This window comes from Salminus brasiliensis, chromosome 17 (genome assembly GCF_030463535.1).
Source record: "Salminus brasiliensis chromosome 17, fSalBra1.hap2, whole genome shotgun sequence".
NCBI classification, from domain to species: domain Eukaryota; kingdom Metazoa; phylum Chordata; class Actinopteri; order Characiformes; family Bryconidae; genus Salminus; species Salminus brasiliensis.
This window is the reverse complement of record NC_132894.1, coordinates 16,198,170-16,213,370: the sequence shown is the minus strand read 5'-3', so window position 1 is coordinate 16,213,370 and position 15,201 is coordinate 16,198,170. Positions and strand designations below refer to the sequence as shown.

The window sequence follows — 15,201 nt, the reverse complement described above, 5'->3', positions numbered from 1 at the left end:
AGTCTTTCTTGCAACTCCGCTCCCAGTTTTTTTATCACCACTGTCATAAATTCAAATCACATGAGCTCCCCCTCATGGACAGCTTTTCACAGGCATTTGTTGACAAGCAAGTTAAAAGAAGTATATGAACTGCTTAGGGAAAGTAATACAAGAGGTCTTGTATAGCATTGTATAGTAAACACCACTGTGGTAAAACCTTAATTCATTCACACCTTAATTAATTCATAATAAATCTGTCCTGGTAAATCTACAAAGCTGAACATATAGAAACGTGTATTATTATTATTATATTTTAATAGATCATTATTTTTTTATTATTATTATTATTCTGTGAATACTTTCACCCCATTGTGTGTTTATGGGCTGCCCCTTTAAAAACATACTGCCTCTTGTGTAGTCACATGACTCCACTCCATCCAGTTTGTGACATGGAAGATTGAGCAACTCGAGCAGTCTTTATAATCATTCACTTCATTCTTCAGTTCATCGTGATATTGATTTGGAGTAATAATGCCCAGCACTACTGCACTATCATGTGGACAGATACCTACACCTGGATCATGTCTTACAGTGTTTTAAGGTTATAAATGGATATGCAACTCACTGCTTATTATACAAATGTTTGTATAATAAGCAAATTCAGCAATTTTTTATGAGGATGTAAGGCCCTTATTAATGAGACATAGAAACAACTGTACCCATGTATGCAAGCTTCGCTGTGTTCACTGCATATATAACTTGCAACTTGAATTCCCTTCTATATGTCTATTATTAGTATTATTTACCTCTACTAAAACAACACTAGACTGTCCAACTGTCTTTAACAACAGTTCTGAAACACCAAGTCCTTACAGTGGGATTTGTATCTTATGGAAAATATTTGCATATAATAATAGGTCCAGGTGAAAACCTTTATACTGAGAGGCTTTTATACATTCATTATGTGTATCTTGTGAAGTCTGGAATACAGTGAGTTATAACTGATGCTTTTCCCCTCTACTTTTTTAAGTATTGACACCAGGTTGTTCAATCTGGTTGTGTAACTGACGCTTGTATGCAGAGTTTTGACCAGTATCGAATTTCTTGCCATTGTAACGCAGGGGTTTTTCATGCACCCTACAAATCTCATGATGATACAAATACACTAGTTACCCTCAGACAGTGGAATACCATAACAACCACCTAGCAGCACTTTATCAACCACCTGGGATACTACAGCAACCCTTTGAGCAACACCATAACAATCAATTAGCAGCATCCTTGCCACAGTATTTGTGTGTGTGTGTCTGTGTGTATATGTGTGAGTGTGGGTAGGCATGCATGTGCATTCATGTTAATAAGTATGACTCAGGAACATTTAGGTAGAGGCACCAGATATGTGGGATATGTATAGCTGTGTGATCTGTATGATCTGTATGAGTCTTTTTAAACAGGTGTTTAAGATTTGTTTTTAATAGATGCTGAGAATATTTCCATTGCTATGATTCTATTCATATTTTTTTCCTTTGATTGATGGTAATATTTTTCTTTGATTTCCAGTTTGTCAGAATAGTTCACTTTACACCATGGCAATCACCTGAGATAGCACAGCAACCCCTTTTAGCAGCACCATAGCAACCACCTAGAATATCATAGAAACACTCTAGCAGCACTATAGCAGCCACCTGGGATAGCATAGGAATCACCTAGGAAACACTGTAGCAATCACTTAACAACACCATAGCAAACGCCTTGGATAACACAGCAACAACCTATCAACCACTTAGCAACACCATGACAACCAGCTAGCAACAGCTGGGATACCATTGCAATCACTTTGCAGCAGTTGTTCCTTTGGAATTCCCTTGCACCACCGTAGCAATTACTGAACACCACCATAGCAACCACTTAGCAACACCATAGCCACCAGCTATCAACAGAATTTGAAACCATTTGGAAAAGCAACAGCCTGTTAGTGGGATCTCCTTTTATTTGTACAACCATTTTAAGTGTCCTTGAGGAAATGCACTTTTCTAGCTTTTATTTATTTATAGGTTTAATTGTTCGTTGCTGTATTTTCCAAAGCAGTGCTTTTATTCTCAGACTTTTAGACCTGCTGCAGCCAATTTACAGATGCTGGCAGAGCTGTAGGTAACTTCGGCCACAAGTCTTTTAAGCCAATGGGGTTTCAGAGTGGTAATTGAGGTGTCCGTATTGTTACGGAAACATGCGCTTCATGTTTTGTACACCCCAGAGGAAAAACACTGACCCAGGAAAAAACTAAACCAAAAGGCTGGACTGTTCCTTTAGGCAGGGAAATGTGCAGGACATGGTGTGCATGGAGAACCACTGCTGCATGTGAATACGAAAGCACAGGTGTGCGCCAAGATGCAAAGGTACCCAGCAAGATGGACCTTTCGCAGTACCTTTGCAGAATGAAAGGATATTTGCACACTCAGTTCTTCTAACGCTGCTTTAAATAAAGCTTACATTTGCATGTACATGCATGCCCCTTTTTTTCCTTTTTTATTTTCGCTTGCAGCTGCATAGGCTGTCACTGCTTTGTCTTTCTGCATCTCTCTTTTCTCCCTCATGTCCTTGGTGGAGGTCTTTCGCACATTTTGCTTTGCAGCGGGCCCATGTGTGATGTGTTAAGTTTCGTCTTCCATTTGTTAAAGCTAAAGCTCTGCTGGGCTCATGCCAGCACCACTGTCCCTCCACGTCCCTCTATGTCAGAATGGGTGATAGATTACAGCAGTCCTTCCACATATTTCATAAGCACCGCTCTCCCTGAAGAGAGGGACATGGAAGTTTGTGGATGGGAACGGCTTCTCTCTGCTATATTTATCCTCGCTTTCTTTCTCTCCACCGAAGAGTCATACCGAGTACATATTCTCCAGCGGCTGGCAGTCATGCTGCTCACTGTGCCCAGGCCTCGCCGGCATATCTCTCTCGCTCTCCCTCTCTCTGTCTCTCTCTCTTTCTCTCTCGCGCGCACACTCACACTTTCAGATGCACATACACACACACACACACATAGCAGAACCACCCACCATAGAGCACAGTGTCTGACAGTAGCCAAGGTTAATTACATTCAAGCAGAACAGAACCTGAAATTTCTGGCTACTGAAAAACAACCAAACCAACTGTGTATTTGCACTAAAGAGCCAGCCTAATGCCAGCAACGCCATTATTATACTCCAGTTCACTGACACTGCCGAAGCGAATGAGCTGCATGGATTGGTGCAGTCAGTAAAAATTAATATTTGGATGTCTTTGTGTCCTCAAATAGCCAGCCTGCTGCACTCTAGCAATTCATTTGTTGATATTTTGCACAAACAACATTTTTTCATTAATTTCAGTTACAATGCAGTTTTTGTATTTGTCGTACATGACACTCATTAGTGTATAATATAGTTAGAAATGACAAACACACAGTTAGCTGAGACAAAGATGGAATTAATTGTCGACTTTGTTTCTCTGTTTGTTTGCAGATACATTTAATCATTCCGACCGAAGGCTAATCTCTCGAGCAGAAGATTAGGAGCTGTTGGTTTCTGCCTTCTCATTTTGCTTTGCAGCCTGTGTACATTTGTATTCCTGGTTCTCCGGGTTAACAAGGCTAAAACGCAAGCATCTATAATTACCGTTGGTTAGTTAGTTAGTCGGTTTTGAGGTTTGTGAAGGTGAGCTGATCCTTTGTCATTGTTTGGGTGCCTAGAGAGAAGTGGTGAATAAGCATTAGCCAGTGCGGTTTGGAGAGCCGACTGTTTCACTTAGTTGGGTCGACTTTTTTGGGGGGCTACACTTATGCTGTCAAAGCGCTTGACAGTAACAGCAAGTGAAGTGCAGTGCTGAGGGGCGTGCCGGAGAGCCTAATAGCCGAGCAGATGGGGAGAAATTGGATAAAAGGCTGGCTTGAATCACTGGTGGGAGTGGTCATAAGCAGCCAGGACGCTTATGCTTTTTATGCTTGTTATGCTTGTTATGCTTTTTAGCACATTTCTTCTGTTAATTACAGTTTTATCATCACATTAGCAGAGCAGCTGGAACGTGTAATAGTAGCAATATAGAGACAATAAGAAACATACACTTCTAGTTCTTAGATGTATTCACAGATTTTCAGTGATGTTAAAGCTTAAGCTTGTTTTATGGTGGATTCTGTGATATGTTACTAATCATTGCTCTGTTGTAGAAGCCTGTGTTTGTTTTTCTTTTTGTTTTTTTGTTTTTTCTTTCAGTTTCTTGACTTAGTGTCTCAAGAATTTGCTGATGTTCCGGGATCTATTCTTTCATCTATCCATGCTGCGCATCGTGTGCCACTGGGTGCCATACAACCCAAAGCATAATAGTTGTTATTTTCATCAAATGCTGTATTCTATTGTTGTTGTTTCCACATAAAGTATTGCGATACCTGCTTATGTATTGTTTCTTCTGAAATCAATCTTCTTAAAAATAGTTTATCCTGCTGTTGTTAAAGAATTAAACAAGGATTTGATTGTATTCAGCAGCAAGAGCATTATTGAGGTCATTCCCAACTCCCCAACTCATCCCAAATGTTTTGAATGGAGCACCACCCTTCCAGAGAACACAGTTCCACTGCTCCACAGATCAATGCTGGAGGGCTTTATAGCCCTATAGACCATGCCAAGCATAAGGTATGGTGCCAATAGGTTCATGCGTAGCTGTCCCATTCTATTGGCAGTACTTTTCAATGGGAACTGTGCTGTGTGTATGCATTTGTACTGTATCAGCAATTTTGGCTAAATTTCCTTCGTAATCAATAAAGTATCTATCTATCTATCTATCTATCTATCTATCTATCTATCTATCTATTTATCTGTCAGTTTATCTATCTATCTATCTATCTATCTATCTATCTATCTATCTATCTATCTGTCTGTCTGTCTGTCTGTCTGTCTGCGTAGCTGTCCCATTCTATTGGCAGTACTTTTCAATGGGAACTGTGCTGTGTGTATGCATTTGTACTGTATCAGCAATTTTGGCTAAATTTCCTTCGTAATCAATAAAGTATCTATCTATCTATCTATCTATCTATCTATCTATCTATCTGTCTGTCTATCTATCTATCTATCTATCTGTCTGTCTATCTATCTAGCACTTTCGTAAATCGCTCTGGATAAGAGTGTCTGCTAAATGTCTTAAATGTGAATGAATATTCTAAGTGGAAAACAGTTTATATTTTGATGTTTTATATGTTTTTATATGTTTCATATATATATATAAACCTTTTTGGTGCTTACTTGTTACAGGACCAATCTACCAAGAGAATATCATGCAAAGAACCATTTAACAAGACAAAGATCTATGCATTCAGTTTTGTTTTCATTATGATTCAATATAAAACCATTGCCTTTACTTAAGAACACACAGAGAACCTTTTTTAATGGACCTGTAGTGGCAAAACATCATCCAGCACTGGAAGACAACACGGTATACTGCAGTGACTGTTTCCCACCTCTCTTTCTTTTACAGATAACCCTTTAAGCAGACCTGATCTCCTGGCCGCTGCAGCCTCTTTGAGAGACAATTCTAGCTTCTTCCAGTCTGAGATCATGCGCCCAGCCAACGACCCCAAAGAGCGAGACCCTTCCCATGTGCGCATGCTGAACGACGTGCTACGAGACCTAGAGAAAAGCTTTCTTGTTCCAAGCCCTCCTCTGGGCTTTTCACGGTAAGCTCTAGCCAGCGAGTACGTGCTGATAACATTCAGTAACGGACTCCCACTGATTGTTACTTACACTGAAATTTACTTCGGTATTACACAGTTTCTGTACCTGTGTGTTCGCACCATGCCAGTCCTCCACGCTCTGTATAATGTATAAAGGCACATAAGTTTCAAAGAGAACGGTAGAAAGAAAGCGTGGGAGAAATGTCTGATACTCTTAGATGTAGTTAGATAATCAATAATTGACTGACTGAACTGTCCAATACCTGAATAAAATGTGTTATTTTTTAAGAGAGGAGATGTAATGGTGGTGCGCTTTAAATGAATCAATATGGCACTGAAGGATTTTGATGGGCACGTAGTCATGCAGTAGTTCAGCACAGAGGCTTCAACACTTTTTGTATGTTCACGTTTACTTCAATCTACTGAAAGCTTTCAAATAGTCACTTCTTTGTTTGATCATAATGTGACAACCATGTCATTCATCCATCATCTGCCCACTCTGCTGAGCTTAAGTTTTGATTATTTACAACTTCTTGGACTTTAATTACATTTTGGGCTTTCTTTCTTCTTCTTCTTCTTCTTCTTCTTCTGAAATTTCTTGCTCACTATGACGGCTGACAAGGGCTCTTTCTAACTTCATGTTGTTAAATTGCCACAACTAATTCTCAACTCAGACAGGATCTTTCAAGTTCTTGTTAGAAAATGAATGATGACATTACTTCCCTGTGGTCTATTGTGGGTGACTACTCAAGGCTGCAGAGACAGAGATGCCAATTTGCATTTCTGTCAAATGTATTCACTCCAGACAAGACTGTCAGTGAGAGAGCCTTGCCTTGAATATTTCATTTTCTCTCTTTTCCACTTACTCTCAGGTTTGCATTCTTATTTTCGCTTTCATCTGAAGATAGTGGATTTTTTTCTCAGAGTAAAATGAGCTAGATTTTTTTTGTCCTCTTTGACTTCTATGCTTTCAAAACACATTTATATGGCAGCCAGCATTATTTAACAGTCATTATTCAATCAATACATGTATGTATGATTTTTGTCCACTCATGACTTTGTAACACTGAGGTTCACCTTATAACTTATAAATGTCTCAGTGTTCACAGTGAATATGTACACATCAGATTATCATATTCTATAACTGTCCACTGCTTTAGTTATGTAGTAGATCGGCACTGCCGTAATAAGAAACAAAGTTTGAAATTAAAGAAATAAAGTTTTAAAAAATAAATACAATTTCCAAAATTATGACTTTACAGAAGATTACAAAAGGTTCTAAGCAATGCTCTGGCAGTTGGCATTTTAAATCATGTTAATTGGTAATAATAATAATAATAAAATATGTAGCTTCTTTCTGTTATGTTAATAAGTGTGGAAACATCTTAAACTGTGGTCACATCGAATGTAAGTCAAATGTCCTGGAAAGAACATTGAGTGGACCTCGAATTGAAAAAGGAATTCTCATAGTAGTTCATTTAGTTTCATGCTGATTTTATCTAGTTGAACTAGAACCCATGAACACAGCCAACATGTTATCACTTGTCACTTGCAGTTGCAAAAAAAACTAACTAGTCAGCTAGCTAGCAATAGCCAAATTCACAGGTTTCCTTCAAAACCCAATCACATTAAATTACCTCAGCTCATTTATGTTCCACCCCAGCAAAGAAAATAACGGCACAAATTTACATAATATGTCCAAATATTTGTGGACACCCATTCTAATGTATATATTCAGCTACTTTAGGTGGCACCTATATGACACAGATGTACAAATGCACATTTGGCTTGTCTATCTCTGAAGACAAGTATGGCCAATAGAATAGGACTCTCTAAAGCAGATGAACATGAATCTACTGGCACCATGCCTAATGCCAGGCGTGGACTAGAGGGGTATAAAGGTGATGGATGGTTGGTGTCCCATTCAATACTTTTGGAATTATTTGGGGAGTTGGGGATGAGGTGGGGTGGTGATCATCAAGCAATGCTCCAAAATTAGTGGACAGTAGAGACTCCAACAAAAGCAGGATGTGCCTTTTTTAATACCCTTGATTTCAGAAGAAACTGGGAATGAGCAGGTATCCCAAAACTTTTGCCCATAAACATAAATACAGTAAATTGTCATTTGAATTGGTGTTGTCAGTGAAAGATTGATGTGTTAGAAAAATACAGTAAGAACACCACTTGTCAGACTTCAGTTCAGTTCCACCAGCAGCTTACCTGATTCACTTTAATGAGGGGCTGATTGGGTAAGCTAGCTTGGTTTGATTGGTTGCTAACTGTAAATCCTGGGTTTCCTGAAGACTTTTAGAAATAGGTAAGCTGACACACTCACACAATGTACTGTGCATTTGTATTTATTCTGATGCTAATGTTATTTTTAAACAAATAATTGCTAACTGGCCAGATAAAGAGCTTTACATATAATTTCCTCAGATGCCTAAGACGTTTGCACAGTACTGTATAAATTCCATGCATAAGCTGGCTTTGTTACACCAAAGCACAGCTTATGTCTCATGTCAGGGCCTGCACATACACACTCTATACATAATCTTCATTGTGATGCCCATAAAAGAACAACGACAGAGGGATTTCAACTTACTGAAACACTAACTGCACGCACTTGTCTTTTATTAGCTAGAATTAGTCTAGTCTAGTAGTCTAGTACTGTATACACTCACTTGAAACATACACTGTACATTTAGTTTGTTTTATTTTGAGCTTGAGCCTGAATTCTCATATTTGCTGTTTGTGTGTAGTGTTTTTGACCTAGTTCTCCAAATATTAGATAATGTGTCTGGCCTTGTTTGTTCCTTATTAAAGTTCTTCTGGTCCTAGACATCACATACGATATATACACTGTGTTGTTTTTCCAGGTGCAGATTAAAACTGTATGTAATTGCAGTCGATAATAAATGGAATGTTATTGTGTTTGAACCGTGCACCTGAACTGCTTAGATTAGCTCAGTTATCCCAGATGGCAGGGGCTAGAGGTAGTGAATGAGAGATTAGTTTTTCTGTCTGTAGTTACCCCCTAATCCAGGATAGGCTTGTTCTGTGTCTGGGGAATTGCTCCACAATGTTTAATGCCAGAAGTGGAGAAGGTCAAGTACATAAGTGCTCACTTAAAAGGAAAAATAGATCTCTCAAGTTCCACCATAGATCTATATGCAGTTGTTTACTTGCCGTACTGTAGAATATTAGTGCATTTCCATTTGAGAGTAGCTTATTTAAAGTAACTATGAAGGATCAGAATTATACATACAGGGTCTAAAAAGCACACCTAATATTTGATTAAATGTTCCCTAACAAATTGCACCTTGACCAGACGCAGATTTTGTATTTATTTGTTTTGGCTGAATGGAGTTCAAGTAATTTGGTTGGCTTTTCAGTACAGACCCCACTTTTAAGCTCAGTCCATATATTTGAGGTCAGTACTTTGGGAAGGCCATTCCAAAGGCCATTGCCAGCATTATTCATTTTACAACCGTAATTATTATCTATTTTAAGCATATCTATCTGATGGTTAGAGTTTATACAGAAGCATTCTAATGTAGTCACCTTTCTTCAGTATTCCATCCACTTAAATAAAAAACCAACCTCAGAATATGATACTACAGTGTTCTTGATGTTGAATGCCTCACATGTACCCCTCCAAACATATTTATCTTATCTGACCATAAAACTATCCTCCAGAAGCTCTTTTTGTCTATATTGTCAGCTACAAACTTAGGTCAGGCTGAAAGGTCTCAATTTTGGAAAAGGCAGACTCTTGGTTTATGGTGATGGGAAATTTGTTTGACTGTAGGCAGTGACAATGGTGTTTCAGCAGCTTGTGCCTTGGTGGTTCTTTGGTTGGTTCTGACCATCCAAGCTATGTTCCTCTCAGCTGAGGCTGACCGTTTGGGTCTTGGCTCCAAGAGACACCCGTGGCTTGTGAAAATCTAAATTCGTCCTTCTCAAATATGCACTGAGCTCCTTGGACTGACTTTGCAGTTGGTCAAACCAACCCTTTTTATGTAAGTATAGAAAAGCTACTACCTGTAGTCAGTCATGACTAAACTTTCAGCATCACAGAATTAGTCTGAGTATGTAAGTTCTCAGTATGTGTACACTTATCCTACTGCAGATAGAACAACCCAATTATGTCCATGATGAAAAAAAAATAAAATTACTTCTAATAATTGCTATTATTTGCTTTATTCATTTATTCATTGTCATTTTGGTAGCTTTTTTGGCTTCCTTCTTGATGCCGTGTAGCCTTCTGAATTGCCATATATGACTTAACAATAGAATCAGGTTCATTTGGTTGGATACATTGATTACAAACTTTTAAACAGTGAATATAAACTTTGAAATGGTGTTGTATCTCAAGCACATATAAATAATGTGGACATTAATAAATGTTCACTTGGCTGAGAGGAGGTAATGACATAGTGGCACTGCTAGCCTGGAAATTTTAAAGTACTTACACCAATAAGCACTTCTTAACCTTGTCATTGACAAATGTAGCAAGCTGGCTTGGAAAATCTAGGAGGGTAATTGCCTCGGAACGCTTGGAATGCTAATACACAATCAAGCAGTAAACATGCGCTCAGCTTTCTAGGAATAGAACCGTGTGTCTTTCATTGCAGCAACTCTTCTCTGAGCTCCGCAGTGCTCAGCCGTGTCCTTAGGTAGATCCACACAGCCAGTGGGGATTACAGATGTGGATTTGAGGTTGACTGATAGGGGAGTGCAGCTGGAGTTACAATGGAGCTTGATGTTTTAGTAATGTGGCATCAATTGTGTATGAATGCTGCACATTGCACAGAGTCACCTCAGATCATCTCTCCTGTTTGTGTTCCTAAATCACAACTCAATCTTCTGACTGAAGACCTACTTCACACCTCTGACCTACTTGAACCACAACACTCGCACTGTGGGTTTTGTTTTGGCGCCCAGTGACATTAGACGCTACATTAATCTGAGTTAAAACCAAGCACCCACTATTGTCACAGTGGCATGCAGGAGCTAATCAGAAGCTAATCACATTTTTGTGGAGTGGTCTTGATTAAATTAGCACAGGGCGAAATAAATAAATAAAGGCATAAAGCTGCTAGATATTTCTGTTTGTGTACGGACAGAACTACCAATTAGTCTCATCTCGTTGACCTCTGCATTTTTCCAGTGTGGTTTGTGCACATCTTAGCCAGCTTGTTAATCAGTTAAATGCATTGGGTTGGTGCTGCATAATACACTAGGCTAGAGACGGTGGAGGGGAATAGAGTTTTCAGTTGCTTGCAGATGGCATACGTTTCTTTGGCAAGTTGTTCCACATTTGTTTACAAGCAAACAGTGTCTTGGTACATGCACATACATGCAAGTGTTTTGTGCTAGTCACACATTTGAAATACACCATTTCTCACAGCTGACACAACCTGGAACGCACTTCTGCATTTAGACTGCCGTCAACTTTTCGAAAGTAGCATGCAGAATATCATAGACAGCATCTCTATAGACTGCTTCTTAAAAATATGGACTTTTAGGCCTTAGCAGATTAAAGCACGGCCATTATGATCAGAGGATCGCTGGTTCGAATCCCATTCTAGCCACCGTCAGCCAAGGCCCAGAGAAAGCACAATTGGCCTTGCTCTCTTTAAGGTGGGTAGATGGTGTTCTCTCCCCATATCGCTTCGCTGCAGTGCTGGCCGTCACCGGCGTCTTTGGGTGCTGGTGCGTCGAAGCCGGGTATGCGGTGCTTCCCTCCAGGTGCGTTGGTTGCCTGGTGGTTTTGCATCACTGTAGTTCGAAAAATGAGCAGCTTGACTCTGCACGCGCCGGAGGGGATGTGTGTTGGTCTGTCCAACAATGGGGAGGTATGTACGGGTTGGGTAATTGGTGGTCCAAATTGGGGAGGAAATGGGTAAAAAAATCTGATAATAAATAAATAAATAAATAAATAAAACTCCTTAATAATTCTGCAATTAATATTAGTTGGTGTTTTGCATGCTCAGAATGAAATAGAGCCTAATAGACATTCACACTTAGCTTAATTGTGTAACTGTAATATTTTTCTCTGCATGGCTGAGTTAGTTGTAATGCATTGTTACAGCTATAAGACCATGAGAGAAATCCATATATCCTGATAGTTCTGACATTGGTTTACTTTGAATTATTGAATTCTAGGTGCACTTAGACCAAATAGTGTTGGTCAGTTGGTCATAGGGTCAAAGGTCAGTTGGTCAGAGGGTTTTTTAAAGACTTTAAATTGTCTAGCAATTATTTGATGGGCTTCAGGCTGTAAAGCATTACATGAATTGTGTTTATATCCATTCACCAGACTTTTAAAGTGACCATTACAACTTTTTCCACCACCTGTTACAATTAACCTCACCTATGGGGTAAGATGTAATGTTTGCAGGCACTTTGTTTCCTGCTGAATTGCAGTACATGTATCTGATACTATCTGGTGAGGATTGTGATTTCATTGTGTACCACTAATGACAACTCCTCCAGTGAAGCAGCAGTCTGACATAAACACACAACCACCAGAGTCCTGGGGAAAGTTCTGCTACTGTAGTAATGTTTACCCTATCATGCTGTGGACAAACACAGGGGTTGGATTCGATTTGTGACTACTCTGTTGGAGAACTCTTTCTCTATTAAAAAAATAAATAATCATAAAAAAAATCTTACCAGGGATTGCTGAGATCAATATCTACCAGATTTCCTGGAGATTTCTCAATAAAGGGGCTTCGGTTACAGCCTGTGCTAACATGCTGTGCCTAGAATGCATTATCATAACACGGAGGCAGAGACGGATGGCGAGGGAATGAAGTCGAATCGCTGCAGCTCGTGTTGGACCAGTTTTCTTCACCTGGGATTTGAAGGAGGGAGAGTTAATTGTATGATTTTTATATAAAGTCCAGAGTGTCAAGGTCACAGTCCCACACGAAACCTAACTCTAACCTGTTTACAAATAAAGAATGGCCTCATTTATTCTGCTTAGCTGTGTGCAGCCAGTTAAAACAGCGAAGCTCCAAAAATCAATGTGTGGACCTGTAAGCGTGAAGAAATGGCCCAAAGCTTCTTATTTTTGCCCTATAAAAGTTCAAATAATAGCTCCACAGCTTCAAGCTTCAACCACACATGAATCCTCCAAGGTTGAGGAAGACACTCTGCCATTGATTTTCTTAGGATTTTCTGTGGACGACTCTATGTGTGTGTGTGTGTGTGCTCATCTTCTCCAGAAGGTTGTGAGTTCAAAAGTGTACTTTTTCTTCCAGTAATAAGAGTGATCATATCCTCCTGAAAAAAGTCCTTTGACACAGCAGAACTGTTATTTCATGTTTCTCCCAGACTCTATATGTGTGACTGCACCTTAACAAGGAATGCTTCAGTGTTGATCTGTGATAAATATCTTCCATTTAGTAACAATGATGCATCTCTCCAGCATACTGTAGCACATGTCACTGTGCTTTTTTATTATAGAGTATAGAATATATTCCTTTAAATTCATACAAAACATTGATTGGCTTGACCCTTTCATTCACAGGAATATTCTCTATGGGCTGAATAAACGAACATCAGGCTTTGCCATCCTGAAGGCTGCCCAGGAAGAACCTCAGCGAAGCAATGTGAACCGGTCATTATCCCAGGTGTCCAGCTCCATCAGCTCTGCGGAGAAGCTCATTCACAGTGGACTTGAACTCTTTGAGAATGACCCTGAAGACAGCTCCCGTTGAACCAGCTGAAACAAAGCACCTCACTAAAGCACTGTACTGCAACTGAAAACTCTTCAGGCTTGAACAGCACAACTGTTTTTATTTTCATTGTTGTTAACTTGATAATAGAGTGTGTAGCACATGGTCTAGAGACCCTAGAGAAATGCAGGGTGGACTCAAGAACATATGGATTATATTAGAACTCCCGAAGGCGTTGGGCGTCCAAATTTATATCTCAGCTGTAAGATTAATGGCAGAGATGGGGAAAGTCAAACTGTATAACCTGCGGAGGATGGTAGACATGGTCCCAGAGGGCAGAAGGACATAAAAGAGCACCAGCACAAACTGTGAGGATGATGTAGACTAGAGTTAGTGTAGTTTTCTGTCTAAATCGGGATGGGTCTCAAGGCTGGCAGCGCTCAATAAATTATAATCTACTCTCACATTCTACTCACATTTGTTAGTTCCCTAGAGAACCTTTCAATGCATGGTTCTTTAAAGAATTTTAGATAAACTAGTGTGAGGAACTGTTTTAAAGGTTGAAGAATTTCCACATAATGTAAAAGTTCAGTACCACAGACTGAATTGTTTGAAACTAGTGTATGAATGGTCATTAATTAGGTCCCAAAGAGTTTAAACATTATTAAGTAGGCACAATGGGCAACAGTGAAAATGAATAAAAAGACAACAGTGATCTGCCGCTTGCTAAAGAGAGAGACCAAATTCATATTTCCTTGTCTTAGCATGATTACTAACATGTTACTCAACTATGTTTTGTTTTATATATATATATATATATATATATATATATATATATATATATATATATATATATATATATATAATTTCTTTTTGGAAGTTGTAAGTGTTAACTTACATGAATTGTAACTCATTAATCAATAGACATCAAACCAAGCAGGAAAACCTAAACTCTGTAATTTGGTAATGTGAAAATCTGGAATTTAAGATTTGGTTTAAGATTAGAACCACAGCTACCAAGGATGGTTGGACAGCTGCTAACATCCGAAAGTGGGTGAGTAGTAAGCCAAACTATGCCACACCGGGGTGAGTAGTAAGCCAAACTATGCTGTCCTAAATAAGATGCTTTTCAACCTCTGGGATAGACACAATAGTACCTTTGTGTCTGGTGCACACCACCATCAATAGCTGGCAGCACTACATCAATACCTGTGACAATCATGCGAGAGATGGCAGGTAAAAGACTGAAAATGTCCAGATGAATAACACTGCTGAGACCTTATCTAGACCTAATATAGGCAAAAATCTCATTTCTGATGAAGCTGACAAGTACAGTGTTGACTGGTGGAGAACACTAAGTAGGGCAAACTTGCAAGATCTAGGGCTTAACAGTATAGATGAATATGGGCTCTCTGTTTGGCAAATGATTGATTACTCACAGTTGCCCATTGTGTTTATGTCATAAGTGGTTGTTTATTATTTATTATTATAGGTGTTTATTATCTATTTATTAAGCAAACCATTCATAAATGCTTAATACAAGTAGTCTAGTTGTAAAGTGGTAGCTAGTCCTAGAAACCTACATAGCCAATTAAAGGTTTATTTCCTAGAAACAGACATTCAAGTTAACAACCTTTATTTTTAGAAGTGTGTGTGTGTTCTGAAGTAGTTTGTCTTCTTCAAGTCTGAGAATTTGAGCTCAGGAAAGGTCAACGAAGAATTCATATGCATTTTCTGATTAGCGAGATTCATAGCAAGCACGTAGACATAAATAACAAAAGAAGCGGCAACAGTCCGATACATTGGGCAGAATGCTCTGGCTCAGCATCTTTATTCTTGCTGTGC

General features: G+C 39.1%; 1 protein-coding gene across 1 annotated transcript in view; it reads left to right on the top strand.

Annotated features, from left to right (window-relative positions):
• LOC140538535 (inactive N-acetylated-alpha-linked acidic dipeptidase-like protein 2) overlaps positions 1 to 13,398 on the top strand; it is a 241,648-nt gene extending 228,250 nt beyond the window's left edge. Inside the window, exons 12-13 of the mRNA XM_072661126.1 lie at positions 5,476 to 5,674; positions 13,209 to 13,398. Of these exons, the coding sequence (XP_072517227.1) occupies positions 5,476 to 5,674; positions 13,209 to 13,398 (389 nt within the window). The remainder of the gene's footprint in view (positions 1 to 5,475; positions 5,675 to 13,208) is intronic.
• The last annotated feature ends 1,803 nt before the right edge of the window (positions 13,399 to 15,201 follow it).